The sequence below is a fragment of the Oncorhynchus gorbuscha genome, linkage group LG09 (genome assembly GCF_021184085.1).
Source record: "Oncorhynchus gorbuscha isolate QuinsamMale2020 ecotype Even-year linkage group LG09, OgorEven_v1.0, whole genome shotgun sequence".
In the NCBI taxonomy this organism is placed as follows: domain Eukaryota; kingdom Metazoa; phylum Chordata; class Actinopteri; order Salmoniformes; family Salmonidae; genus Oncorhynchus; species Oncorhynchus gorbuscha.
In genome coordinates, this window is record NC_060181.1 from 40,075,577 (window position 1) to 40,102,854 (window position 27,278).

The window sequence follows — 27,278 nt, forward strand, 5'->3', positions numbered from 1 at the left end:
TGGCAGAGGTTATTGAATGACAGTCAACTTGCATCCTTCCTCTCATCTCCTTTCCAGACTATGTGAGATGAGCCCTACCTTTTGGCTCTCTCTGACCCATTATGATCTTTGATCTTTAACCCCTCTACAGACGGAGCTCCAGCAGCTCCAGGCCCAGCAGGCCCAGCTGATGCAGGTGTCCCAGAACGCTCGATCCCTCCTGGACCAGCCCGACTCGGCCGTGCCAGCCGAGGAGAAACGGCGTCTGCGGGACCAGCTAGACCAGCTCCAGGCCCAACACCAGGAGAAGCTGCGGGCCTGCCAGGAGAGGCTGAGGCGCTCTGAGGCCCTTAAGGACGAGCTGGTCAAGTTCCTCCAGGAGCACGGAGGCCTGGGGACCTGGCTGGAACAGAGTGAGCGGGAGCTGGGTTCCTTAGGGGAAGGAGAGACTGACGCACAGGGCCTGAAGGGGAGACTGGAAGAGCACAAGAAGGTACATGTTTTTTGATTTTCCTAGACTAGTGTGAGTTAGAGAGAAAGCTACATTGCATAGCCAGAGAGAGACTGTTTACATTATCAAGATGCAAGAATATAGGCTTACTGTAACAATAGTTCAGGGTTTATATTGGCAGTTGGTAGCAATATTCACTCCTACTGTCAGCTGTATACACACAGTCATGATACTAAAGACACTCAGTTTACTGTTTCAAACTTTGGAACTGAACACATTCTTGACTGTATCGAACTGACCTGGAACCTGTTGTCTTCCAGCTGGCGGAGGATGTGATCTGCCACAAGGCAGACCTGCGCTTCGTGTCCATCTCGGGTCAGAAGGTGCTGGACTCTGTCCAGGGGGCTCTGGAGAAGGTAGGAGGGTCTGACCCAGCCCTGGAGGAGACCAAGCAGCTGGTCACGGACAAGCTACAGGACGCCAACCACCGTTACACCGCGCTGCACACCAAGGTGGGTCTCATATAGAGTAGGGGGATTGTATTCTTCATTACCACTGTGCTTGGTGTACCAATACATACTAGGAGCATATCCACAATGGCAGGGATTGTGTTGAAAGACTCACTATATTCAGTCAAGGTCCCTTTGAAATATAAGCCTTATTCATTATTTTACATTCTCTTTATATAACTATATTATAATCAATATTATAGCCATAACCATAGTTGAGGCTGTGGGTAAAGATATTCAATATTGCTCTACTTTCATAGTAGAGATGGTGTCCTGTTCATCTTTTTTTTGATCTATGCTTACTCCCCGCCCCCCTCCTTTTCCAGTCGTCAGATCTGGGGGGGCGTCTGTCGGGTCTGTTGGAACGCTACCAGCAGTACCAGGACGAGGCTGTGTCGCTCCACACCTGGCTCAGCACCCAGGAGCAGAACCAGAGTATAGCCGGACCCGGCGGAGAGACGGACACACAGACACTACAGAACACACTGCGGGCCGTTCAGGTGAGAGAGAGCATAGAAATAGACAGTATGTACATGTGACTGAACGAGGCGACTTTATCAGCGCCTCGATCTGTGCGAGGAGATGGTAGAACTCTGTTTTCCATTCCCTGCAACTCAACATGTCTCCTCCTTTTCCCCCTATTCTGTTATTTTTCTTCCCCCTCTCTCCCTGTGTTCTGGTCAGCTGTTGCAGGATGAGCTGGCGGAGCGGTCAGTCCAGTTGGAGAAGGTGAGGAGGGCAGGCAGAGAGCTGGCTAACACACAGGAGTCCCCCACTCTCAGAGCTGCCGAGATCATCAGCACTGCAGGTACACAAGCTCACAACTAACCACCGTTCAAAAGTTTGGGGTCACTTAGAAATGTCCTTGTTTTTGAAAGAAAATAACATCAAATTGATCAGAAATGCTGTGTAGGCATTGTTAATGCGGTAAATGACTATTGTAGCTGGAAACGGCAGGTTTTTAATGGAATATCTACGTAGGCCTACAGAGGCCCATTATCAAACCCTTTTGCAATTATGTTAGCACAGCTGGAAACTGTTGTTCTGATTAAAGAAGCAATTAAACTGGCCTTCTTTAGACTAGTTGAGTATCTGGAGCATCAGCATTTGTGGGTTCGATTACAGGCTCAAAATGGCCAGAAACAGAGAACTTTCTTCTAAAACTCATCAGTCTATTTCTTGTTCTGAGAAATAAAGACTATTCCATGTGAGAAATTGCCAAGAAACTGAAGATCTCATACAGCGCTGTGTACTACTCCCTTCTCAGAACAGCGCAAACTGGCTCTAACCAGAATAGAGAGGAGTGGCCCCGGTGCACAACTGAGCAAGAGGACAAGAACATTAGTGTGTCTAGTTTGAGTCCTCAACTGGCAGCTTCATTAAATAGTACCCGCAAAACACCCCTCTAAACATCAACAGTGAAGAGGCGACTCCAGGATTCCGGCCGTCTCGGCAGAGTTGCAAAGAAAAAGCCATATTTCAGACTGGCCAATGAAAAGAAAAGATTAAGATGGGTAAAAGAACACAGACACTGGACGGAGGAAGATTGGTAAAAAGTGTTATGGACAGACGAAGTTAAGTTTGAGGTGTTCGGATCATAAAAAAGAACATTTGTAAGACGCAGAAAAAATGGAGATGCTGGAGGAGTGCTTCACGCCCTCTGTCAAGCATGGTGGAGGCAATGTGATGGTCTGGGGTTGCTTTGGTGCTCGTAAGGTGGGAGATTTGTACAGGGTAAAGGGATCTTGTAGAAGGAAGGCATTTTTCAATGCCATACCGTGTGGACGGCGCTTAACTGGAGCCAATTTCCTCCTACAACAGGACAATGACCCAAAGCACAGCTCCAAACTATGCAAATAACTCTTTAGGGAAGAAGCAGTCAGCTGCTATTCGGTCTATGATGGAGTGGCCAGCACAGTAACCGGATCTCAACCCTATTGAGCTGTTGTGGGAGCAGCTTGACCGTATGGTACGTAAGAAGTGCCCAGCAAGCCAATCCAACAATCCAATGGGAGGTGCTTCAGGAAGCATGGGGTGAAATCTCTTCAGATCACCTCAACAAATGGACAACTAGAATGCCAAAGGTCTGCAAGGCTGTAGTTGCTGCAAATGGAGGATTATTTGATGAAAGCAACGTTTGACGGACACAATTATTATTTCAATGAAAAATCATTATTTAAAACCTTGTCAACGTCTTGACTACATCTCCTATTCATTTTGCCACTCATTTCATGTATGTTTTCATGGAAAACAAGGACATTTCTACGTGACCCCAAACTTCTGAACGGTAGTGTGTATCTATTGTTCTGTCGTTCATAACCTTATATCTTATTCATCCCTTCACATCCTCATAGATCCTGCAGTGTATCTACTTGTCTTACTGAACACCACCATCTCTGTTGATGTCTTTTTAAAATCCATCCACCTAAACAAACGAGTCTCTATCGTAATGGCGAAAAGTCATCACCCTGGCATTCTCTCATCCTTCCTCTCTCTGAGCCAGATGGTCTGGAGAAGAGGTTCAGCTCTCTGTCCGAGTCCGTGTCCGAGCGAGCTGAGCAGCTCCAGACGTCCGTAGCCCAGTCGGTCAGTGTCCAGGAGGGACTGAAGGGCCTGCTAGCCTGGCTGGACGGCCTACTGCTGACCCCCCGGGCCCGTCCAACCCACCGCCCAGGCTGTCCAGGACGCCCTCACACAGAATCAGGTACCATAGTAGAAATACAGGTCCACAATGGAATATGGAATAACCTGCAGCTGCTGTAATACTGTTTATGAGAATTATCTATATGTTTTTTTTACCTTACAGACTATTATTTAATTGTTGCCTTCACATCTAATACACACTTCCACTTTGCAGTTGTGTTACATGAGCTTTTTTTAACCCACTTCCCCTCTGTTCCAGAAACTACGCCAGGAGCTGTTATCCAGACAGGGCAGTGTGGAGGCCACCTGCGACTCTGTCTCCAAACTGCTCCAGAGCGCTGACGCCTCCACGGCCTCCGGGCTCCAGGGGTCACTAGAGCGCCTGAGCCGGCACTACGCCGCGGCACTGGCCAAGCAGGCCGAGAGGGAGGCTGAGCTCCGGGGGGCTCCTGCCCAAGCTGGAGAACTATGAGAGACTGAGTACGGACCTGCAGGGTTTTACTCAGACCAGGCTGAGAGCTTTGAGCCCCACGGGACAGCCTGACCGCAGTGTGGAGGACTACAGACAGACCATTGAGGTAAGAGGGGTGGGATGGTAAAGATTTATTTCCATTGTGGTCCCTTAAAGTGTTCCAGAACCATAGATAGTCTGACAGACCATAGATATGAAGAGGTGGTAGGAGGATAGAGGTGCAGAACCGTATATATCAGTGTTACAGGCCATTGAGGTGAGATGATGGGGATGATAAATAATAGTGAAGAACCATAGATATCTTTGAACAGAGAAGTGGAAGAAGGCCGAGGGTTTTCGGGGAGGGTAGGCTTCAGATAACACATCTGTGTCTACCTTACAGGAGGTGAGAGCGGAGCAGGAGCAAGAGGCAGGTCAACTGAAGTCATTCTGCCAGCTGGGGACAGACCTCAGCCAAGCCAAGGCCCTGACCAGCACACAGACCCTACTGGACAACGTCAGAGAGGTGTCCGATGAGTTCGCCCGACTGGAATCCAACATCACTGAAAGGTAAGCAGCACTGCCTCAGGAAAGACGCTGAGCCAAATCCAATACAACACCAATGCAGAGCCCTGTGTGTAAGCTTTGTAGTTCCCTGTAGGTAAGCCCTGCCCGTCAATACACAAAGCAAAGACTCACACGTCGGAATCGATTTAAAGGTCTCTAGGTGCACGTATGCTTGTAGTGCAGCACCAAACCCACTAGGGGGAGATGGGTACAGCACAATAAGACCACGCACTGTCACATTGCTGCCACCATTACAGTCTGAAATATGACACTGTGGCAGGTAGCTTAGCGGTTAAGAGCATTGGGCTTGTACCCAAGGCACTTAACCCTAATTGCTCCTGTCAGAGTGTCTGCTAAATGATGACAACAAAAATGAAACTTCCTGTATGGCAGTTACCAGTTGCCATGTCGCCCCGCTTAGCTTAACCACACTTGTGACATGCCACAAGAAATAGAATGACTGGCAATGCACCTTCTAGTGTTTCTATTTCTACGTCAGGCCTCTTATAAATACCATTGGACTGTCCGTTCGTCTAGCAAAACATCTCAAAAGCTTATACATTGTTGGAATCGGCTAAACTTTTAACATTCTCCCCACCTCTTTAAGGAATACCTAGGATAGGATAAGTATCCCCCCCCTTTAAGATTTAGATGCACTATTGTAAAGTGACTGTTCCACTGGATGTCATAAGGTGAATGCACCAATTTGTAAGTCGCTCTGGATAAGAGCGTCTGCTAAATGACGTAAATGTAAATGTAACATTGAGATATTACATAAATGACAGAGACAAAGCCTTGAATAGAAAGAGTTTGTAAAAAGCCAGGAGGCTTTGGAATGTGTTTGTTGAAGGAGAGGAGAGCGATGTGTTGATATAGGAAAGACTGGTGGATTAGGGGAAGAAGGGGTTGAGGTCAGGGAGGTGAGGGGTGAGGTCAGTTCCCCTTAAGGGAGTCATCAGGTTTGGTTTCTGGTTACCTTTCCTGTGGAGCCATAAACTGTAAGGGGGGGGTGTCTTAAGTAGGATGCATATAAACTGTGATGTCTGAAATGTTTAGCGGTCTGATTTCAGCTGTACAGAACCTTTGGGGAATGATTCAACTTCGTTAAATTTCTCTAGTGTCCCCGAGTTATTTGCTTTGAACCTAACATGTAGTGAGGGATTAGGCCTCTGTGGGATGTCTCTTAACGCTGTGTGTTTCCAACAATGGTGTGGGGGTGGACAGTGTTAGCTGATGGCGCAGGAGTGAATGTGGTCAGAGGTTACTAAAATAAGCCTTGGTGGGCACAGTTCAGTGTCCATTTATCAGACATACAAAAGAGGCTCTCGCTTACAGGCTGTGAACGAAACATAAATAAAACACTTTCAATGACCCAGACTGTTATATCACGATTGTTTTGTCTGTGTGCAGTCAGTGCAGTGTTTTGAAAGCAGCTGCGATTGGTGCAGAACAAGTACAAAGCAGGGGTCAAGGCTAAGGAGACTATAGCCTTGGGCAAATACGGTCGAGATACTGGTTTATCCTTGACTGCGTAACTCTCTCTTTTTGTGCCATGGAGCGTGTGATTTTAATGTGATGGTTGTGTGTTTTATATGGACATGAAAGTGGGCTTGAATTAAAATGATCTCTCCCTCTTTGTTTTTCAACCGCTTTCTCAATGTCTAACCCTACATCTCTCTCTTTTGGGCTCTCTCGCCATCCCCGCATCTTCACCCATCTCCTATCCTTCTCCTTCCCTCTCCAGGAACAACGCCATCCAGAGTTGTGAGCAGCGTTTGGGCCACTTCCGGTCTCTCTCTAGCTCCCTCCTCAGCTGGCTCCACACAACACAGGAGCAGCTGCCTCCCAAAGAGGCCAACCTCAACGCAGAGGCCCTGCAGAGGAGAGTGCAGCAGCTCGAGGTGTGTGTGTGTGTGTGTGTGTGTGTGTGTGTGTGTGTGTGTGTGTGTGTGTGTGTGTGTGTGTGTGTGTGTGTGTGTGTGTGTGTGTGCCCTTTTTTCATTCGTACCTGGTTTAACCACACTCACGCCACGTACAGAATCCTCGGTCAATCACTGAATCATATTTCACTCATTCTAAGGTATTGCTCGATTTCGTAGTGTGTTGGTAAATGCGTTCCAAAGCGTGATGGTGATTCAGAAAGACGTGTCCTTGTGATTATTCATTGAGGAATTATATAAAGTAATCCTTCTCACCCCCCTTAAAATATTTAGATGCACTATTGTAAAGTGGCTGTTCCACTGGATGTCATAAGGTGAATGCACCAATTTGTAAGTCGCTCTGGATAAGAGCGTCTGCTAAATGACTTAAATGTAAATGTAATATAAGGCCATAAATAACTTTCGGACATTTTCTTTTACTAAGAACTTACTGAGCGACTGGGAGGCCCAGGGGGTTCGGGTTCAGGAGCTGAACAAGACTGGGTCAGAACTGGAGACCCTCATCATCAACATCACAGCCCCCCAGGCCAAGACAGGTAAGGGGAATGGGGGAATCAACTGCCTACGTGTGTCCCCTGCCACCTGCATGTCCAAGTTCATCCAAGCTCTGTCTGTGAGGTGTGTATTGTGTGTGTTGAAGTCTATGCTATCAATGTGTGCGTGTACTGTGAGGATATGCTATCTTTTAAGTGCAAAACATGTCTATGCAAAACTGTCTTGTGTACAGCGTGTGAAAACCCAGAGACTGAGCGTGTTATATGCTTATCAGTGTTTGTGTTGGACTGTCCGCGAATGTGTGTTAGTGTCTGTTGCAATGTGTGTAGTCGTCTGAGTGTAGTGTGTGTGTGTGTCTCTCTCCCAGGTGTTCCCCAGATCAATGGTGCAGACAGCCCCAGCAGGGCCAATGGCATTCACACATGCAAAGGTGAGCTCACCCTCACTCCCTTATCCAAAACCCAATCGTCTCTGGACTCCTTCCTCATATGAGATGCTCTCCGGCGCTTACTGCCGTGAGCGTCACTGCTTGGCGTACAATCTGCTCGCTCGCTCCCAATAATGCTTACCGTGCATCCATTTTCTGTCTGTCTTCTGTCTGTGAGCTTCTTACAGTGTGTGTGCTACTGCAGTGTCTTAACACCGTTCCAAATGTTTGTTGTCACTAATATTCTGTTCCTCTGGATTAATAACGTCGACCCAAAGTCCTTCGGTAGCTAGGTTTCCATCCAGCTGGCGACCCAGGTTTTCGTGCGACGTATTCAACAAATCTGCATGAAAACAATACGTGTTTTCCCCACCAGAGATGTTTCCATCAAATTGACTTCTCGCGGATAAAAGTCTGTGCGTGATAACGGTAGGGCACATAAACATAACTTTATCGTGGTTCAATTCCCATGTACCGACTCGCATTTTCAACTCTGCTGCTGGTTTTGTCACAAGAAATGTTGCGTTATATAGCAAAGGTGGCCACTGCTCGTAGATACAGTGCGGGTATAGACTACATGATGAGATTGTTACGGACACAAGGCCAATTATATTCATTTGTCAAACTTGCAGTCAAACATCGATGGTCATGTCACCAGTATAAGACCCTCGATATTTATTGGAAAGGAGCATCAAGATCATCACCGTGCGCTTTCACCACCCTGTGAAGTTCATCACTTATTTCATCTGTTGCCTAATAAAACTGCCTGGTTTCCTGAGTTGGTAGTGGGAGGACCACATACCACATCACCGCGTGACTCCATACCAATTACCAAAACACCATACCAATTAAATGTGTTTGCATTTATTTTGATAGATTGTCTTCCTCCTTCTTTCTCTCAGACCTGACAGAGATGCAGGTGGCGGTGGCGGAAGTGAGCGGACGTTACGAGGAGCTGGGAGGGGAACTGAAGAACAGACGGCGGAACCAGGAGGCTTCTCTGGAGCTCAGACAGAAGGCCAGCCAGGGTACCGAGGAGCTCAGCCGCTGGCTGGGAGACCGGGAGAACAGCCTGGGCCAGACTACCACCTCCCCCTCCAAACCTGAGTTGGTACGCGCCCAGGCCCAGGAGAACAAGGTGAGTGTGTGGACTTGGGTCAAACCACAGTCAATATAGGGGTGTATTATGTCTCTGCGCAACAATGCTACTTTGGAAAAGCAGTGTTATCCTCCCCTATCTGACATAAACATTTTACACTCTCTTGCTTCCATTCTAAATGCTTATCCTTGTCCTTTTTGTAGCCAACATACTGATATGCTCTTCTTTCTCTATACTTTAGGCCTTACTGTCTGAGCTGGCAGAGCATTCTGGGAAGGTGGAGGAGCTGAAGAGCACCCTGGAGAAGCTGATAGCAGACAACCCAGACTCCCCAGAGGCAGACACCTGGAGACAACAAATGAAGGAGATCGGTGAGTGGTACTGGAATGGATGAATAGGGTCGGCCATTTTGAATAGTTGTGGGGTAAGGGACACTTTCTAACATAAGGAACCAGTAGGCCCTGAATCAAATAAGGAATAAAGCCAGCCATTTTGAATGGTAGATGTATCCGTTTAAGGAGCATATGGTACTGTACATTTCAGAGGATAAGAAGACAGGCTAATGCAGTAGTTATTTGAGATTTAATGAGTTTCCTCAGCAAAGTGAAACATGTTTAGGTAGCAAATGAATGGGATGACTCCAAGTCAAAGCTATTAAAATACTTTACCTTTACCCTGACCTGATATAGCCCTGTAGTTTTGAAGATGGGAGCTTTGCCGTGTTCCTTCCTCCACACAATTCACGCAGGGCCTTATTTCAAAGCCATGTGGATCCAAGACTCTCTCTCTGCTGGATACCCAGTATATGAGTCATGAGGAAAGCGTACAGAGGCAGAATGAAAAAAAATAGTTTGTGGACATTAGCAAGTCAGAATAATAACTGTGTCTATAATCATAATGTTTATTCAGTCGGGCTGAGTCACTCATGGAACCCATCAGTTTCACTGTTATGGTTCTCCACTATTTGTTAGTCATTTTTTAATATAAGTAATAGTTGCTATGGTTTTTCACTCCAACGTTCACTTCCTATTTACTTAGACTCCCGCTGGGCAAAGGCCAATGAGACGGCAGTACAGAGGCAGACGGAACTGGAGACCTGTGCTGATAGGCTGGGCAGCTTTGCCACAGCAGCCAGTCAGTTGGGGCCGTGGCTCAGAGAGAAGGAGCTGATGATGAGTGTGCTGGGACCCCTGAGCATCGACCCCAACATGCTGAACACCCAGAAACAACAAGCCCAGGTACATAGTTAAGGTCCTCTATGTTGAACACATGCAAAATAATGAAAAAGAATATCACAGTAGATTGTCCACATCTTGCCAATTCTGTTCTTGAATCTGCATAAACGATTACCAACAGCATTCTGATTAATTAGTGATAAATTGTACTCGCCAAAATGTAGAGATTATTCCTGATTGACAGATAAGGTTCTGACTCCTCCTCTTTCCTTTCCCTCCGCCCTCCACAGTTCATGCTGCGTGAGTTTGAGACCCGGCGGCCCCAGTTCGACCAACTCACCCAGGCGGCCGAGGGCATCCTTTCACCGTCTGGTGGCGACTCCTCTCCGCAGGATGCCAAGGACCTAGCGGAGGTCCGGTCCGAGCTGGGCTCCGTCTCTCAGCAGTGGGACGACCTCACTCAACGTCTGTCCCGGCGCTCGGAGGACATCGACCAGGCCCAGGGCACCAGCGAGCGATACCAAGCCCTGCTGAAGGACCTTTCGGTCAGCGTGGGGGCGCTAGGCGAACGGCTGGATGGCCAGGCCTCGCTCAGTGCCCAGCCTGAGGCCCTGAAACGGCGTCTGCAGGAGACAGGCGAGATCCGCTCTGAGCTGGAGCAGAGGAGGGATGAGCTGGGCGAGGCTGAGAAGCTGTGCGGCGAGCTGAGTGCCATCGTGGTTGAACCTTACCTGAGAGACGAGCTGAAGAAGAGGCTGGAGAGTGTGAGGAGCCCGCTGAGGAGCCTGGAGGAGAGGGCCAGTGAGTCTTCTGTCTTGTCTATGGTGTTCCTCTAAATTCTGTTTGTATGAATCTCTGTTGGCTTCAGTAGTATTTGTATGTGGTGGAGGCTATATTCTGGGGTTTCTGGTCTCTTTGTGGCTAGTTGTCTAGGTTTTGAATCCAGCGCTAAAACCTCTTTCAGACCTAGGTAGCTAGTCCATCTGGTTAAATGTTCTTCATCAAAACATCTGTAAATGAATAGCGTTTAAATCCTCTGTTCCTCTCCCTCAGCTGACGGTCTGTCCCAGCTCCAAGCTGCTCTCTCAAGCACCCAGCAATTCCAGCAGATGTTCGAGGAGCTGCGGAGTTGGTTGGACAACCAGGGTGGTCAAAGAGACTCTACCGCCGACTCCCTCCCCTGCCAGCCCGAGGCTATCCGGACCCTGCTTGATCAGCAAGACGAGTTTCATCGCGGGGTGGCCAGCCAACGTGGCCCCTACGAGCTCATCCAGGCCGAGGGGGCCTCCCTGCTCGTCAAGCTACCCGCCGCCGGTGAAGAACGATCAGCCTTACAGTCCCAGCTCGCCACCCTACGCCAGGACTGGGATGAGCTTAATCAGTGCTTCGTGGAACGCCAGAACCTGCTGAAAACCGCCCTGACCAAGGCCGAGAGTTACCAGCAACACCGCGCCAAGCTCACGCCCTGGGTGACAGAGTGCGAGAAGCGGGAAGCTGACATCCAGCCCTCCCTCGACCCAGCGGCCCTGGACAAGGCCTTGCAGAAGGCCAGGCAGCTGGGGTTAGACCTGGAGCACCATCGCCCCCTCCTGGAGGATTTAAACACCGCGGCCGACCAACTCCTGGAACACTGCCGCGTCGGAGAGGAAGACATACGCTACGAGAAAGCCCAACTCAACCGTAGAGTCGACGGGCTGGCAGAAAAACTCCAGAACTGTGTTTCCCAACTGGAAGAGTTAGCGGATCGACTGAAGGAGTTCGAGGACGGGCGGCAGGCGGTGGAGAGGAGGCTGGAGGCAGCGCGGCATCAGATCGAGGTGCAGGAGGCGCTGGGCCCACAGGCGTGCAGCAACAAGAGCCTGGAGCGGCTGAGGAGCCAGCAGGAGACGCTGCACTCGCTGCAGCCACAGGTGGCCTACCTGAGGGATCTGGCCCAGGGGCTGGTGCAGGACGCACCCCACACAGCAGGGGGCGGCGGAGAGGGAGGACAGCGGCTGGAGCAGCAGGCCCGAGACACAGACAGAGAGTTTGGAGACGTCAGCGAAAAGGTGAGAAGATGTGTGAGAAATTTAGTATAAACTGTATTTCATATATAAAAAGTATAACTATTTCATAGACACTCAGATGAAAGATGGAGGCCTGTATTCTGTTCAATAGAAGAATGTTCCAGAAATGAAGCAGTTTTGAAAAATATCATACACTTAAAAACAATAAGGGTGTCTCAGTACTCTTCAACAGCCTTTCCTCTTTTGAAAGCATTTGTTTGGGTTTGTTGGACTTTTACTCATCTTTTACAATTACATCATCCTTTACAATTACATTAGTGGACATATAAGGAAAGGAGTCAATGAAAGGAAGCCATTTATGAGTATTGTAACACAGCCAATCTATTCAGCCTGGAGTGTGGCTGATACAACGGAGGAGCTAGTTTTAGCAAAGGTCATTGTGTGCGAGGGTGTGAAGGCTTTGTGTGTCGTCAGTGAGCGTATGCGTGTGTGTGTGGGAGTGAGCGTGTGTGTGAGCATGTATGCATGTGCATGTGTGTGTGAGTTGAGACGGAGAACAGAACGTGTTTAAGCTGACAGGGGAGTTCAAGTATTCGGCGTTCCAGTGATCTTATATGGTCATTGTACAGATAGGAAACTTCAGACCATTGAATCACTTTACTGAAATGTAAACCAATGAGTCAAGAGCATTGTTCTGTATAGTGATACAGTGCCTTCAGAAAGTAGTCATAACCCTAGACCTATTCCACATTTTGTTGTTACAGCCTGAATTCAAAATGGATTCAATAAAAGTCTCAGCCATCTACACACAGTACCCCACAACGACTAAGTGAAAACCTGTTTTTAGAAATGTTTGCTAATTTATTGATGATGAAATACAGAAAGAGCTCATTTAAATAGGTGTTCACACCCGAGTCAATACTTTTGTAGAAGCACCTTTGATGGAGATTACAGCTTTGAGTTGTCTTGGGTATGTTGTATCAGCTTTGAGTCGTCTTGGGTATGTTGTATCAGCTTTGAGTCGTCTTGGGTATGTTGTATCAGCTTTGAGTCGTCTTGGGTATGTTGTATCAGCTTTGAGTCGTCTTGGGTATGTTGTATCAGCTTTGAGTCGTCTTGGGTATGTTGTATCAGCTTTGAGTCGTCTTGGGTATGTTGTATCAGCTTTGAGTCGTCTTGGGTATGTTGTATCAGCTTTGAGTCGTCTTGGGTATGTTGTATCAGCTTTGAGTTGTATCAGCTTTGAGTCGTTTGGGTATGTTGTATCTTGGGTATGTTGTATCAGCTTTGAGTCGCCTTGGGTATGTTGTATCAGCTTTGAGTCGTCTTGGGTATGTTGTATCAGCTTTGAGTCGTCTTGGGTATGTTGTATCAGCTTTGAGTCGCCTTGGGTATGTTGTATCAGCTTTGAGTCGCCTTGGGTATGTTGTATCAGCTTTGAGTCGTCTTGGGTATGTTGTATCAGCTTTGAGTCGTCTTGGGTATGTTGTATCAGCTTCAGCTTTGAGTCGTCTTGGGTAGTCGCTTTGAGTCGTCTTGGGTATGTTGTATCAGCTTTGAGTCGTCTTGGGTATGTTGTATCAGCTTTGAGTCAGCTTTGAGTCTTGGGTATGTTGTATCAGCTTTGAGTCGTCTTGGGTATGTTGTATCAGCTTTGAGTCGTCTTGGGTATGTTGTATCAGCTTTGAGTCGTCTTGGGTATGTTGTATCAGCTTTGAGTTGTATCAGCTTTGGGTATGTTGTATCAGCTTTGAGTCGTCTTGGGTATGTTGTATCAGCTTTGAGTCAGCTTTGAGTCTTGGGTATGTTGTATCAGCTTTGAGTCGTCTTGGGTATGTTGTATCAGCTTTGATGTTGTATCAGCTTTGAGTCTTGGGTATGTTGTATCAGCTTTGAGTCGTCTTGGGTATGTTGTATCAGCTTTGAGTCGTCTTGGGTATGTTGTATCAGCTTTGAGTCGTCTTGGGTATGTTGTATCAGCTTTGAGTCGTCTTGGGTATGTTGTATCAGCTTTGAGTCGTCTTGGGTATGTTGTATCAGCTTTGAGTCGTCTTGGGTATGTTGTATCAGGTATGTTGTATCAGCTTTGAGTCGTCTTGGGTATGTTGTATCAGCTTTGAGTCGTCTTGGGTATGTTGTATCAGCTTTGAGTCGCCTTGGGTATGTTGTATCAGCTTTGAGTCGCCTTGGGTATGTTGTTTGAGTCGTCTTGGGTATCAGCTTTGAGTTCTTGGGTAGTTGTATCAGCTTTGGGTATGTTGTATCAGCTTTGAGTCGCCTTGGGTATGTTGTATATCAGCTTTGAGTCGCCTTGGGTATGTTGTAGTATCAGCTTTGAGTCGCCTTGGGTATGTTGTAGTATCAGCTTTGAGTCGCCTTGGGTATGTTGTAGTATCAGCTTTGAGTCGCCTTGGGTATGTTGTATCAGCTTTGAGTCGTCTTGGGTATGTTGTATCAGCTTTGAGTCGTCTTGGGTATGTTGTATCAGCTTTGAGTCGTCTTGGGTATGTTGTATCAGCTTTGAGTCGTCTTGGGTATGTTGTATCAGCTTTGAGTCGTCTTGGGTATGTTGTATCAGCTTTGAGTCGCCTTGGGTATGTTGTATCAGCTTTGAGTCTTTGGGTATGTTGTATCAGCTTTGAGTCGCCTTGGGTATGTTGTATCAGCTTTGAGTCGCCTTGGGTATGTTGTATCAGCTTTGAGTCGCCTTGGGTATGTTGTATCAGCTTTGAGTCGCCTTGGGTATGTTGTATCAGCTTTGAGTCGCCTTGGGTATGTTGTATCAGCTTTGAGTCGCCTTGGGTATGTTGTATCAGCTTTGAGTCGTCTTGGGTATGTTGTATCAGCTTTGAGTCGCCTTGGGTATGTTGTATCAGCTTTGAGTCGCCTTGGGTATGTTGTATCAGCTTTGAGTCGTCTTGGGTATGTTGTATCAGCTTTGAGTCGTCTTGGGTATGTTGTATCAGCTTTGCACATCTGGATTCTCTCAAGCTTTGTTAAGTTAGATGGAGAGCGGCTGTGAACAGCAATCTTCAAGTCTTTCCACATATTTTCTATGGGATACAAGGTATGGCCTCTGCCTGGGCCACTCAAGGACTTTCTCTTTTTTGTTCTGAAGCCATTGCTTTGGCTAATTGTCCTGTTGGAATGTAAATCTTCACCACCTTCTAAAGTCGTTTGCACTCTGAAGCAGGTTCTCATCAAGGGTTTTCCTGTGTTTGGCTCCATTTACTGTTCCCTCTATCCTTACCAGTCTCTCAGTCCCAGCTGCTGTAAAGCATCCCCATAGCATAATGCTGCCACCACCATGCTTCATGGTAGGGATGGTGTTGGACTTGTGATGAGCTGTGCCTGGTTTTCTCCAGACATTGCGCTTTGCATGCAGGCCAAATTAATTACATTTTTGTCTCATCAGACCACAGAATCGTTTGCTTTTTATAATCTTGAGTATTTCACGTACCTTTTTGCAAACTCCAGCCAAGTAGTTCTGTCAGAGGTCATTGGGTTCTTGGTCGTCTCCCTGACCCCAAGGTCCTTCTTGACCGGTTTCTCAGTTTGGTCGTACGGCCAGCTCTAGACAGAGTCTGGGAAGTTCCATATTTTTAAAATTTCCGAATGATGGAGACCACTGTGCTCTTGGAAACCTTCAACACTCTTCAAATAGTTTTTTTTACCCTTCCTCAGATATATGCCTCATCACAATTATATCTCAGTGATCTACAGACAGTTCCTTGGACTTCATGGTGTAGTTTCTGCTCTGACATACTGTACACTGTCAACTGTGGTACCTTATATAGACAGGTGTGTTTCTTTCTGAAATCATGTCAAAACAGTGGAATTGGTCACAAGTGGACTCCAAGTTGAAGTGACATCTCATGGATGATCAAAAGGAAATTGGATGAACCGGAGTTGAATTTGCAAAGGGAATACTTTAAATATTAGAAATAGTCAATTAAATATTTCTGTATTGAATTTTCAATACATTTTGTAGCATTTTTAAACAAGTTTTCACTTTTGTCATTATGGGGTATTGTGTGTAGATGGGGGACAAACATATTTATCCATTTTGAATTTATGCTGTAACACTGCAAATTGTGGTATGAATACTTACTGAAGGCACTGTATGTATAATTCCCAAATGTGCCATAGATAGTTACTTATAGACTGGTACAAATCTGTATGGTATTTAATCAGATACATGGTCAGAAGTCATTACATTTGACCATTATTGATAAGATAAGTTTGTTGCTTATCTCACCGCTCTGATCACATTCCTTTCCTTCACATTGCTCGTGAGAAAGTTAGGAATCTAAGCAGAGAGCTAGGATACATTAAGTAGGTTGAATCATGAAGCATGATTTGTCCCGCTATTTATATCATATTACATCAGCAAGGCACCATGCCTCTTTCAACTTGTTAACCTTATTAACTCTCCCTCCTTCTCCCCCTTCCCTCCCTCCCCCCTCTAGATTGAAAAGTGCTGTTCCACCCTGGAGTCCCGTCTCCAGGGCGTGGGGGAAGTCCAGTCCTCGGTACGCGACCTCTTCTCCCGCCTGTCCGACCTGGACGACGAGCTGGACTCGCTGAGCCCGGTGGGGCGCGATGCCGACTCGCTCGCCTCGCAGGCGGATGCCGTCCGCACTTTCCTGGCTCGCCTGGCCACGTTGAGGTCGGAGCTTGAAGGTCACGGGGGCGACTGCACCGCCATGCTCCGCCGAGAGGGGTCGTCTCCCGATCTCCTCGCCCTGAGGAGAGAGACTGAGGCCCTGAGCCGCCAGGCTGGGAAGCTGGCCGAGAGGGGCCAGGCCAGACTTGAGCAGATCGAGGCAGCTGCCGAGAAGGTGGGAGAATTCTACGCCCAGGTGGCGGAGCTGCAAGGGCTCCTGGGACGGGCAGAGGAAGGGCTGAACTCGCAGGGCGTGGTGGGGACGGAGGTGGAGACCATCAAGCAGCAGCTGCACGAGTTCAAGGTAAGAACAAGTTTGATGTTTATGGTTGGGAATATGAATGTGCTACTACTGAAATGTATTGACTAGAATGGACAATGTTCCGTGATGGGTGGGCCGCCGGCCATATTGACTTCATCCAGGCCTGGAAATAATGATCTTTCTATGGCTACTCTATTGTAAAGTTTTTGTTCTGCGCTATTGTGTCATATCTTTTGGCATTATGTCTTCCAAGATTGGTAAATTGGGTAGAGCTAGCTATGGTTATACTGTAGTACAGCCTCCTAGAAGTGAGCTTGGCATGTTTTTCCCCAAGTGTTTTTGGTGCCGGCATCAATGAACAGCCTTCTGAATTGTCTTGTGACTCCTCAGAGAATGGAAAAGTATGTTTCTGGCCACAGCTCCAGTATTACCAAGCCACAAGCCACCATTTGGGAAACATTGCATTACGGATTTATTAGAACCAGTTCAGCTAGGGTTGTTGTGAAGCTATATTTCTTCTAGAATTGAGCTTGACGTACTTCGGTTTGAATTGTATTCAACAAACATGCGTAGAAATATAGCAGACATTGTGTATATAGTATTGCACAGTTGTTGCTCTGGTGGCCATTTTGTTAGAACCTCTCAGCTGGCGCTCAACTCTGACCTGCAACAGTATTAGTGCGTCTTATTGAAATGAGCAATTGACTAACACAGAACCTTTTGAAAGCCTGTAGTTACATAAGAGCCATTTCTTGGGAGAGGTCTCAGAGGAAAGTACTTGACCCTTCTTGGTTGTTGAACTTTGTGGATTAAGCCTCTCCCAGCGCAGATGCTTGAGAGTACGTGTCTCTCTCGGTCTGTGGGACTCTGCCTACTGTATGAAGTGTACCGTGGCATCCTCTCTTCTATAAATCAACTCCAGCTTCAACTTTGCTTTCTCGCTACTTCCCTTCCCCTTAATGCTTCTCTATTATCACTGGCAGAAACAGGATTTTGGACGGGTGACGGTTCTTCCCTGACTCCGCTCCTACAGTGGGCTGTGAAGGGGGTGTTGTGATGGAGTGTGACCCCTCTCCTAACTCAAGTCGTTCCTCTGGCTCTCAGCTGTATTTATAGAGCAGTCTGGGGGGGGTCCAGTTACCCTCCTTAGGCGCTTTATTCTTGTCACTTTAGAGCAGAAGAGCGGTATGGGGACTGAGGTATGTATGTGTTACCGTAGGGGACTTGAGTGAGCTTATATGCAAGAGGGAGTGATCTATAATTCATAGGAGCATCGCAGGGGGTGTGACTGAGTTCTAGAGGCAGAGACGAGAGTTTAGTCACAGCAGCACTGCTCTACTTCAAGTGTCTGACGCACTTCTTCGCCCATGCTGACTCGCTCGCGTCTAAACGTTCTTATAACATTCCCTCAACCTCTGACCCCCCTTCTGACCCCCTACTGCTCCGGCGCCAGCCCTTGGAACTCGTTAGGGCCTGTCACCACGGTGATGGACACCAGGCTAAGTTTGATACCAGAGCGATTCGCACACCATATATTTTTTTTTTCTTCAAGCGATGCTCCCCCAGCCGTCTAGGAGAAATCCCAGGTTGGCTAACCCAGCCCACAATAATTAGCCTACTCCTTCCCCCTCAATAGGAATCTGCTGTAGAACGTTCCGTAGGAATCTGCTGTGTCCTGCGAAATGGCAATACACAAACGGGGCCACTCCATTGTACTGCTACTTTCCTTTGGTTTCCATTCATTGTGAAATGGTAAATGATATTTCATGAGTACTATACAACACAGACAGTTCTTTCTGGCTGCGTCCATTGATATGAAACGTCTTTTTTTCCTGTGCTTTTTGTCACGTCCTCTGCACCAGAAGTACCGGGCTGTCGGTACGTTTTCAACACCCCTCTTCCTATCTGTTTATTCACTAGATACAGTAGCTCCCTAAGATGGTGGAATTTTGAAGTAGATGGTGTTAATGATTGGTTATGTTGTCATTGTATCAAATATAAAGGGATAATTATAGACCTGTTTAAAATATAGGACAAGCCTTATCTGACTGGAGGGTGTGTTGCTAGACTTACTGGACACTGGTTTCTGATTGGTTCAGCTGGTGTCTTGGTGAGCTTTCTTCTTCCTCCCTGTGCTGTCTCTTATTCTGTACTCCCTTGATTTATCGACACTATTAATATTGTGGTTGGCCCCCCCACTACTTTCTCTCTCTCCTTTCTCCCCATCCCTTTCTTTCCCCTTCTTAATGAGAGCAAGCGGGATGGATGTTTGGCAGAAGACGAGCAGGGAGAGGAGCGAAAGGGGGGAAAGAAAGAGAAATCGGTGAATAGCTGAATAGCAGTTAGCGAGCGAGAGGCAAAGAGAAGGGCGACAGCTTAATGGAATGTTCCAGTGTAAATGTAGACACAAGCTGGGCATTGCTGGCATTGACTACGGCCAGTAGTAAGAGCAGTAATAATGGCACATTGTAAAAGTGCAGCCGGCGCTGTATCTAGAGCATGAAGAGTTAGTCTGGGTGCATAGGAAGGGGTCTACAGGGAGAGAGAGGGAGGTGGTGAGGAGTGAGAGGTAGAGAGGGGGAGGTGGTGAGGAGTGAGAGGTAGAGAGGGGGGGGTGGTGAGGAGTAGAGAGGGGGAGGTGGTGAGGGGGAGGTGGTGAGGGGAGGTGGTGAGGAGTGAGAGTAGAGAGGGGAGGTGGTGAGGAGTGAGGGTAGAGAGGGGGAGGTGGTGAGGAGTGAGAGGTAGAGAGGGGGAGGTGGTGAGGAGTGAGAGGTAGAGAGGGGGAGGTGGTGAGGAGTGAGAGGTAGAGAGGGGGAGGTGGTGAGGAGTGAGAGGTAGAGAGGGGGAGGTGGTGAGGAGTGAGAGGTAGAGAGGGGGAGGTGGTGAGGAGTGAGAGGTAGAGAGGGGGAGGTGGTGAGGAGGAGAGGTAGAGAGGGGGAGGTGGTGAGGGAGTGAGAGGTAGAGAGGGGAGGTGGTGAGGAGTGAGAGGTAGAGAGGGGGAGGTGGTGAGGAGTGAGAGGTAGAGAGAGGGGGAGGTGGTGAGGAGTGAGAGGTAGAGAGGGGGAGGTGGTTCAGGAGTGAGAGGTAGAGGTGGGGAGGTGGTGAGGAGTGAGAGGTAGAGGTGGGGAGGTGGTGAGGAGTGAGAGGTAGAGGTGGGGAGGTGGTGAGGAGTGAGAGGTAGAGGTGGGGAGGTGGTGAGGAGTGAGAGGTAGAGGGGGGAGGTGGTGAGGAGTGAGAGGTAGAGGTGGGGAGGTGGTGAGGAGTGAGAGGTAGAGAGGTGGTGAGGAGTGAGGTAGAAAGGGGGAGGTGGTGAGGAGTGAGGTAGAAAGAGAGCGAGAGAGGTGGTGAGGAGTGAGGTAGAAAGAGAGCGAGAGAGGTGGTAAGGAGGTGAGGTGGAGAGAGAGGGGGGAGGTGGTGAGGAGTGAGGTAGAGAGAGGGGGAGGTGGTGAGGAGTGAGAGGTAGAAAGAGAGAGAGAGAGTGAGTGGGAGGTGGTGAGGAGGAGTGAGGTAGAAAGAGGGAGGTGGTGAGGAGGAGAGAGGTAGAGAGAGGGAGGTGGTGAGGAGTGAGAGGTAGAGAGAGAGAGAGGTGGTGAGGGAGGAGAGAGGTAGAGAGAGGGAGGTGGTGAGGAGTGAGAGGTAGAGAGAGGGAGGTGGTGAGGAGTGAGAGGTAGAGAGGGGGAGGTGGTGAGGAGTGAGAGGTAGAGAGGGGGAGGTGGTGAGGAGTGAGAGGTAGAGAGGGGAGAGAGGAGGGAGGTGGTGAGGAGTGAGAGGTAGAGAGAGAGGGAGGTGGTGAGGTCGAAAGAGAGGGGGAGGTGGTGAGGAGTGAGGTAGAAAGAGGGAGAGACAGGGAGGTGGTGAGGAGTGAGGTAGAAAGAGGGAGAGACAGGGAGTTGGTGAGGAGAGGTAGAGAGGTAGAGAGGGAGGTGGTGAGGAGGAGAGGTAGAAAGAGAAAGAGAGAGAGAGAGAGGGGGAGGTGGTGAGGAGTGAGAGGTAGAAAGAGGGAGGTGGTGAGGAGTGAGAGGTAGAGAGAGAGGGAGGTGGTGAGGTCGAAAGAGAGGGGGAGGTGGTGAGGAGTGAGAGGTAGAAAGAGGGAGGTGGTGAGGAGAGAGGTAGAGAGGGAGGTGGTGAGAGGTAGAGAGGGAGGTGGTGAGGAGTGAGAGGTAGAAAGAGAAAGAGAGAGAGGGGGAGGTGGTGAGGAGTGAGGTAGAAAGAGGGAGAGACAGGGAGGTGGTGAGGAGTGAGAGGTAGAAAGAGGGAGGTGGTGAGGAGTTGAGAGGTAGAAAGAGGGAGGTGGTGAGGAGTGAGGTAGAAAGAGGGAGGTGGTGAGGAGTGAGGTAGAAAGAGGGAGGTGGTGAGGAGTGAGGTAGAAAGAGGGAGGTGGTGAGGAGTGAGAGGTAGAGAGGGAGGTGGTGAGGATTGAGAGAGAGAGGGGTGGTGAGGATTGAGAGAGAGGGGGGAGGTGGTGAGGATTGAGAGAGAGGGAGGTGGTGAGGATTGAGAGAGAGGGAGGTGGTGAGGATTGAGAGAGGGGGAGGTGGTGAGGATTGAGAGGGGAGGTGGTGAGGATTGAGAGAGGGGGAGATGGTGAGGATTGAGAGAGGGGGAGGTGGTGAGGATTGAGAGAGAGGGAGGTGGTGAGGATTGAGAGAGAGGGAGGTGGTGAGGATTGAGAGAGAGGGAGGTGGTGAGGATTGAGAGAGAGGGAGGTGGTGAGGATTGAGAGAGAGGGAGGTGGTGAGGATTGAGAGAGAGGGAGGTGGTGAGGATTGAGAGAGAGGGAGGTGGTGAGGATTGAGAGAGAGGGAGGTGGTGAGGATTGAGAGATAGAGAGGGAGGTGGTGAGGAGTGAGAGGTAGAGATGGAGGTGGTGAGGAGTGAGAGGTAGAAAGAAAGAGAGAGAGATGGAGGTGGTGAGGAGTGAGAGGTAGAAAGAAAGAGAGAGAGAGAGAGAGGAGGTGGTGAGGAGTGAGAGGTAGAAAGAAAGAGAGAGATGGAGGTGGTGAGGAGTGAGAGGTAGAAAGAAAGAGAGAGAGATGGAGGTGGTGAGGAGTGAGAGGTAGAAAGAGAGAGAGAGGGAGGTGGTGAGGAGTGAGGTAGAAAGAGAGAGAGAGAGAGGGAGGTGGTGAGGATTGAGAGGTAGAAAGAGAGAGAGAGGGAGGTGGTGAGGATTGAGAGGTAGAAAGAGAGAGAGGGGGAGGTGGTGAGGAATGAGAGGTAGAAAGAAAGAGAGAGAGATGGAGGTGGTGAGGAGTGAGAGGTAGAAAGAAAGAGAGAGAGATGGAGGTGGTGAGGAGTGAGGAGGTCGAGAGAGGGGAGGTGGTGAGGAGTGAGAGGTAGAAAGAGAGGGGGAGGTGGTGAGGAGTGAGAGGTAGAAAGAGAGAGAGGGAGGTGGTGAGGAGTGAGAGGTAGAAAGAGAGAGGGGGAGGTGGTGAGGAGTGAGAGGTAGAGAGGGGGAGGTGGTGAGGAGTGAGGTAGAGAGAGAGGGAGAGGGGTGAGGAGTGAGAGGTAGAAAGAGAGAGAGAGAGAGTGGGAGGTGGTGAGGAGTGAGGTAGAAAGAGGGAGGTGGTGAGGAGTGAGAGGTAGAGAGAGGAGGTGGTGAGGAGTGAGAGGTAGAGAGAGGTAGGGAGGTGGTGAGGAGTGAGAGGTAGAGAGGGGAGGTGGTGAGGAGAGGTGAGAGGTAGAGAGAGGGAGGTGGTGAGGAGTGAGAGGTAGAGAGAGGGAGGTGGTGAGGAGTGAGAGGGGAGGGTGGGTGGTGAGGAGTGAGAGGTAGAGAGGAGGTGGTGAGGAGTGAGAGGTAGAGAGGGGAGAGAGTGGTGAGGGAGTGAGAGAGTAGAGAGAGAGGGAGGTGGTGAGGTCGAAAGAGAGGGGAGGTGGTGAGGAGTGAGGTAGAAAGAGGGAGAGACAGGGAGGTGGTGAGGAGTGAGGTAGAAAGAGGGAGAGACAGGGAGTTGGTGAGGAGTGAGAGGTAGAGAGGGAGGTGGTGAGGAGTGAGAGGTAGAAAGAGGGAGGTGGTGAGGAGTGAGAGGTAGAGAGGGAGGTGGTGAGGAGTGAGAGGTAGAGAGGGAGGTGGTGAGGAGTGAGAGGTAGAAAGAGAAAGAGAGAGAGAGGGGGAGGTGGTGAGGAGTGAGAGGTAGAAAGAGGGAGGTGGTGAGGAGTGAGAGGTAGAGAGAGAGGGAGGTGGTGAGGTAGAAAGAGGGAGGTGGTGAGGAGAGAGGTAGAGAGGGAGGTGGTGAGAGGTAGAGAGGGAGGTGGTGAGGAGTGAGAGGTAGAAAGAGAAAGAGAGAGAGGGGGAGGTGGTGAGGAGTGAGGTAGAAAGAGGGAGAGACAGGGAGGTGGTGAGGAGTGAGAGGTAGAAAGAGGGAGGTGGTGAGGAGTGAGAGGTAGAAAGAGGGAGGTGGTGAGGAGTGAGGTGAAAGAGGGTAGAAAGAGGGAGGTGGTGAGGAGTGAGGTAGAAAGAGGGAGGTGGTGAGGAGTGAGGTAGAAAGAGGGTGGTGAGGTGAGTGAAAGGATTGAGAGAGAGAAAGAGGGGTGGTGAGGAGAGAGAGAGGGGGTGGTGAGGATTGAGAGAGAGAGAGGAGGTGGTGGTGAGGATTGAGAGAGAGGGAGGTGGTGAGGATTGAGAGAGAGGGAGGTGGTGAGGATTGAGAGAGAGGGAGGTGGTGAGGAGAGAGAGAGGGGGAGGTGGTGAGGATTGAGAGAGGGGGAGGTGGTGAGGATTGAGAGAGGGGGAGATGGTGAGGAGGTGAGAGAGAGGGGGAGGTGGTGAGGATTGAGAGAGAGGGAGGTGGTGAGGATTGAGAGAGAGGGAGGTGGTGAGGGTTGAGAGAGAGGGAGGTGGTGAGGATTGAGAGAGAGGGAGGTGGTGAGGATTGAGAGAGGGGAGATGGTGAGGATTGAGAGAGAGGGAGGTGGTGAGGATTGAGAGAGAGAGAGAGATGGTGAGGATTGAGAGAGAGAGGGAGGTGGTGAGGATTGAGAGAGAGGGAGGTGGTGAGGATTGAGAGAGAGGGAGGTGGTGAGGATTGAGAGATAGAGAGGGAGGTGGTGAGGAGGAGAGGAGAGAGAGGGAGGTGGTGAGAGAGGTGGAGGTGGTGAGGAGGAGAGGTGAGGAAGAAAGAGAGAGAGATGGAGGTGGTGAGGAGTGAGAGGTAGAAAGAAAGAGAGAGATGGAGGTGGTGAGGAGGAGAGGTAGGTGGTGAGGATTGAGAGAGGGGAGGTGGTGAGGATTGAGAGAGGGGGGGTGGTGAGGATTGAGAGAGGGGAGATGGTGAGGATTGAGAGAGAGGGAGGTGGTGAGGATTGAGAGAGAGGGAGGTGGTGAGGATTGAGAGAGAGGGAGGTGGTGAGGATTGAGAGAGAGGGAGGTGGTGAGGATTGAGAGAGAGGGAGATGGTGAGGATTGAGAGAGAGGGAGGTGGTGAGGATTGAGAGAGAGGGAGGTGGTGAGGATTGAGAGAGAGGAGGTGGTGAGGATTGAGAGAGAGGGAGGTGGTGAGGATTGAGAGAGAGGGAGAGTGGTGAGGATTGAGAGAGAGGGAGGTGGTGAGGATTGAGAGATAGAGAGGTGGTGAGTGAGAGAGAGAGAGGTAGAGAGAGGTGGAGGTGGTGAGGAGTGAGAGGTAGAAAGAAAGAGAGAGAGATGGAGGTGGTGAGGAGTGAGAGGTAGAAAGAAAGAGAGAGAGATGGAGGTGGTGAGGAGTGAGAGGTAGAAAGAAAGAGAGAGAGATGGAGGTGGTGAGGAGTGAGAGGTAGAAAGAAAGAGAGAGAGATGGAGGTGGTGAGGAGTGAGAGGTAGAAAGAAAGAGAGAGAGATGGAGGTGGTGAGGAGTGAGAGGTAGAAAGAGAGAGAGAGGGAGGTGGTGAGGAGTGAGGTAGAAAGAGAGAGAGAGAGAGGGAGGTGGTGAGGATTGAGAGGTAGAAAGAGAGAGAGAGGGAGGTGGTGAGGATTGAGAGGTAGAAAGAGAGAGAGGGGGAGGTGGTGAGGAATGAGAGGTAGAAAGAAAGAGAGAGGGAGGTGGTGAGATGGAGGTGGTGAGGAGTGAGAGGTAGAAAGAAAGAGAGAGAGATGGAGGTGGTGAGGAGTGAGGTCGAGAGAGAGGGGAGGTGGTGAGGAGTGAGAGGTAGAAAGAGAGAGGAAAGGGAGGGGGAGGTGGTGAGGAGTGAGAGGTAGAGGTGGTGAGAGAGGGGAGGTGGTGAGGTGAGAGAGTGAGTGGGGGAGAGGTAGAGTGAGAGGTAGAGTGAGAGGTAGAGTGAGAGGTAGAGTGAGAGGTAGAGTGAGAGGTAGAGTGAGAGGTAGAGTGAGAGGTAGAGTGAGAGGTAGAGTGAGAGGTAGAGTGAGAGGTAGAGTGAGAGGTAGAGTGAGAGGTAGAGTGAGAGGTAGAGTGAGAGGTAGAGTGGGAGGGAGAGAGGGGATTGAGAGAGAGGATTGAGAGAGAGATGGTGAGGATTGAGAGAGAGATGGTGAGGATTGAGAGAGAGATGGTGAGGATTGAGAGGGAGGTGGTGAGGAGTGAGGTAGAAAGAGGGAGGAGTGAGGTAGAAAGAGGGAGGGAGGGAGGTAGAAAGAGGGAGGGAGGGAGGAGTGAGGTAGAAAGAGGGAGGGAGGGAGGAGTGAGGTAGAAAGAGGGAGGGAGGGAGGAGTGAGGTAGAAAGAGGGAGGGAGGGAGGAGTGAGGGTAGAAAGAGGGAGGGAGGGAGGAGAGAGGTAGAAAGAGAGAGGGAGGGAGGAGTGAGAGGTAGAAAGAGAGAGGGAGGGAGGTGGTGAGGAGTGAGAGGTAGACAGAGAGAGGGAGGGAGGTGGTGAGGAGCGAGCGGTTGAAAGAGGTGGTGAGGGAGGTGGTGAGGAGTGAGGTAGAAAGAGGGAGGTGGTGAGGAGCGAGAGGTAGGGAGAGGGAGGGAGGTGGTGAGGAGCGAGAGGTAGAAAGAGTGAGAGAGGGAGGGAGGTGGTGAGGAGCGAGAGGTAGAAAGAGTGAGAGAGGGAGGGAGGTGGTGAGGAGCGAGAGGTAGAAAGAGGGAGAGAGGGAGGGAGGTGGTGAGGAGCGAGAGGTAGAAAGAGGGAGAGAGGGAGGGAGGTGGTGAGGAGCGAGAGGTAGAAAGAGGGAGAGAGGGGAGGGGCGGTGGTGAGGAGCGAGAGGTAGAAAGAGGGAGAGAGAGAGGAGGGTGAGGAGGAGGTGGTGAGGAGCGGTGAGGTAGAAGGGAGAGGAGGTGCTGGAGGAGCGAGAGGTTGAAAGAGGTGGTGAGGAGCGAGAGGAGGGAGAGAGGGAGGTGGTGAGGAGTGAGGTAGAAAGAGGGAGGAGGAGAGGTAGAAAGAGGGAGAGAGGTGAGGGAGGTGAGAGGAGAGGTAGAAAGAGGGAGAGAGGGAGGGAGGTGGTGAGGAGCGAGAGGTAGAAAGAGGGAGAGAGGGAGGGAGGTGGTGAGGAGCGAGAGGTAGAAAGAGGGAGAGAGGGAGGGAGGTGGTGAGGAGCGAGAGGTAGAAAGAGGGAGGTGCTGAGGAGCGAGCGGTTGAAAGAGGTGGTGAGGAGCGAGAGGTAGAAAGAGGGAGAGAGGGAGGTGGTGAGGAGTGAGGTAGAAAGAGGGAGGTGGTGAGGAGTGAGAGGTAGAAAGAGGGAGAGAGGGAGGTGGTGAGGAGTGAGGTAGAAAGAGGGAGGTGGTGAGGGAGGTGGTGAGGAGTGAGGTAGAAAGAGGGAGGTGGTGAGGAGCGAGAGGTAGAAAGAGGGAGAGAGGGAGGTGGTGAGGAGCGAGAGGTAGGGAGAGGGAGGGAGGTGGTGAGGAGCGAGAGGTAGAAAGAGGGAGAGAGGGAGGGAGGTGGTGAGGAGCGAGAGGTAGAAAGAGGGAGAGAGGGAGGGAGGTGGTGAGGATCGAGCGGTTGAAAGAGGTGGTGAGGAGCGAGAGGTAGAAAGAGGGAGAGAGGGAGGTGGTGAGGAGTGAGGTAGAAAGAGGGAGGTGGTGAGGAGTGAGAGGTAGAAAGAGGGAGAGAGGGAGGTGGTGAGGAGTGAGGTAGAAAGAGGGAGGTGGTGAGGAGTGAGAGGTAGAAAGAGAGAGGGAGGGAGGTGGTGAGGAGTGAGGTAGAAAGAGGGAGGTGGTGAGGAGCGAGCGGTTGAAAGAGGTGGTGAGGAGCGAGAGGTAGAAAGAGGGAGAGAGGGAGGTGGTGAGGAGTGAGGTAGAAAGAGGGAGGTGGTGAGGAGCGAGAGGTAGAAAGAGGGAGAGAGGGGTGAGGTGAGTGAAAAGTGAGAGGTAGAAAGAGGGAGAGAGAGTGAGGTGGTGAAAAGTGAGAGGTAGAAAGAGAGTGAGAGGTGATGAGGAGCGAGAGGTAGAGAGAGAGTGAGGTGGTGAAAAGTGAGAGGTAGAAAGAGAGTGAGAGGTGATGAGGAGCGAGAGGTAGAAAGAGGGAGAGAGGGAGGTGGTGAGGAGTGAGAGGTAGAGAGGGGGAGGTGGTGAGGAGTGAGCGGTTGAAAGAGTTGGTGAGGAGGGAGAGGTAGAAAGAGGGAGGTGATGAGGAGTGAGAGGTAGAAAGAGGGAGAGAGGGAGGTGGTGAGGAGTGAGAGGTAGAAAGAGGGAGGTGGTGAAAAGTGAGAGGTAGAAAGAGGGAGAGAGAGAGTGAGGTGGTGTA

At 50.0% G+C, this 27,278-nt stretch overlaps 1 protein-coding gene across 1 annotated transcript in view; it reads left to right on the forward strand.

Annotated features, from left to right (window-relative positions):
- LOC124044378 (microtubule-actin cross-linking factor 1-like) overlaps positions 1 to 27,278 on the forward strand; it is a 288,208-nt gene that overhangs the window by 191,878 nt on the left and 69,052 nt on the right. The window contains 17 exon segments of the mRNA XM_046364030.1: positions 131 to 472; positions 751 to 942; positions 1,266 to 1,439; positions 1,624 to 1,747; positions 3,443 to 3,663; positions 3,842 to 4,024; positions 4,026 to 4,160; positions 4,437 to 4,603; positions 6,345 to 6,501; positions 6,965 to 7,076; positions 7,403 to 7,465; positions 8,365 to 8,600; positions 8,803 to 8,932; positions 9,600 to 9,799; positions 10,027 to 10,537; positions 10,790 to 11,784; positions 16,212 to 16,712. Of these exon segments, the coding sequence (XP_046219986.1) occupies positions 131 to 472; positions 751 to 942; positions 1,266 to 1,439; positions 1,624 to 1,747; positions 3,443 to 3,663; positions 3,842 to 4,024; positions 4,026 to 4,160; positions 4,437 to 4,603; positions 6,345 to 6,501; positions 6,965 to 7,076; positions 7,403 to 7,465; positions 8,365 to 8,600; positions 8,803 to 8,932; positions 9,600 to 9,799; positions 10,027 to 10,537; positions 10,790 to 11,784; positions 16,212 to 16,712 (4,443 nt within the window).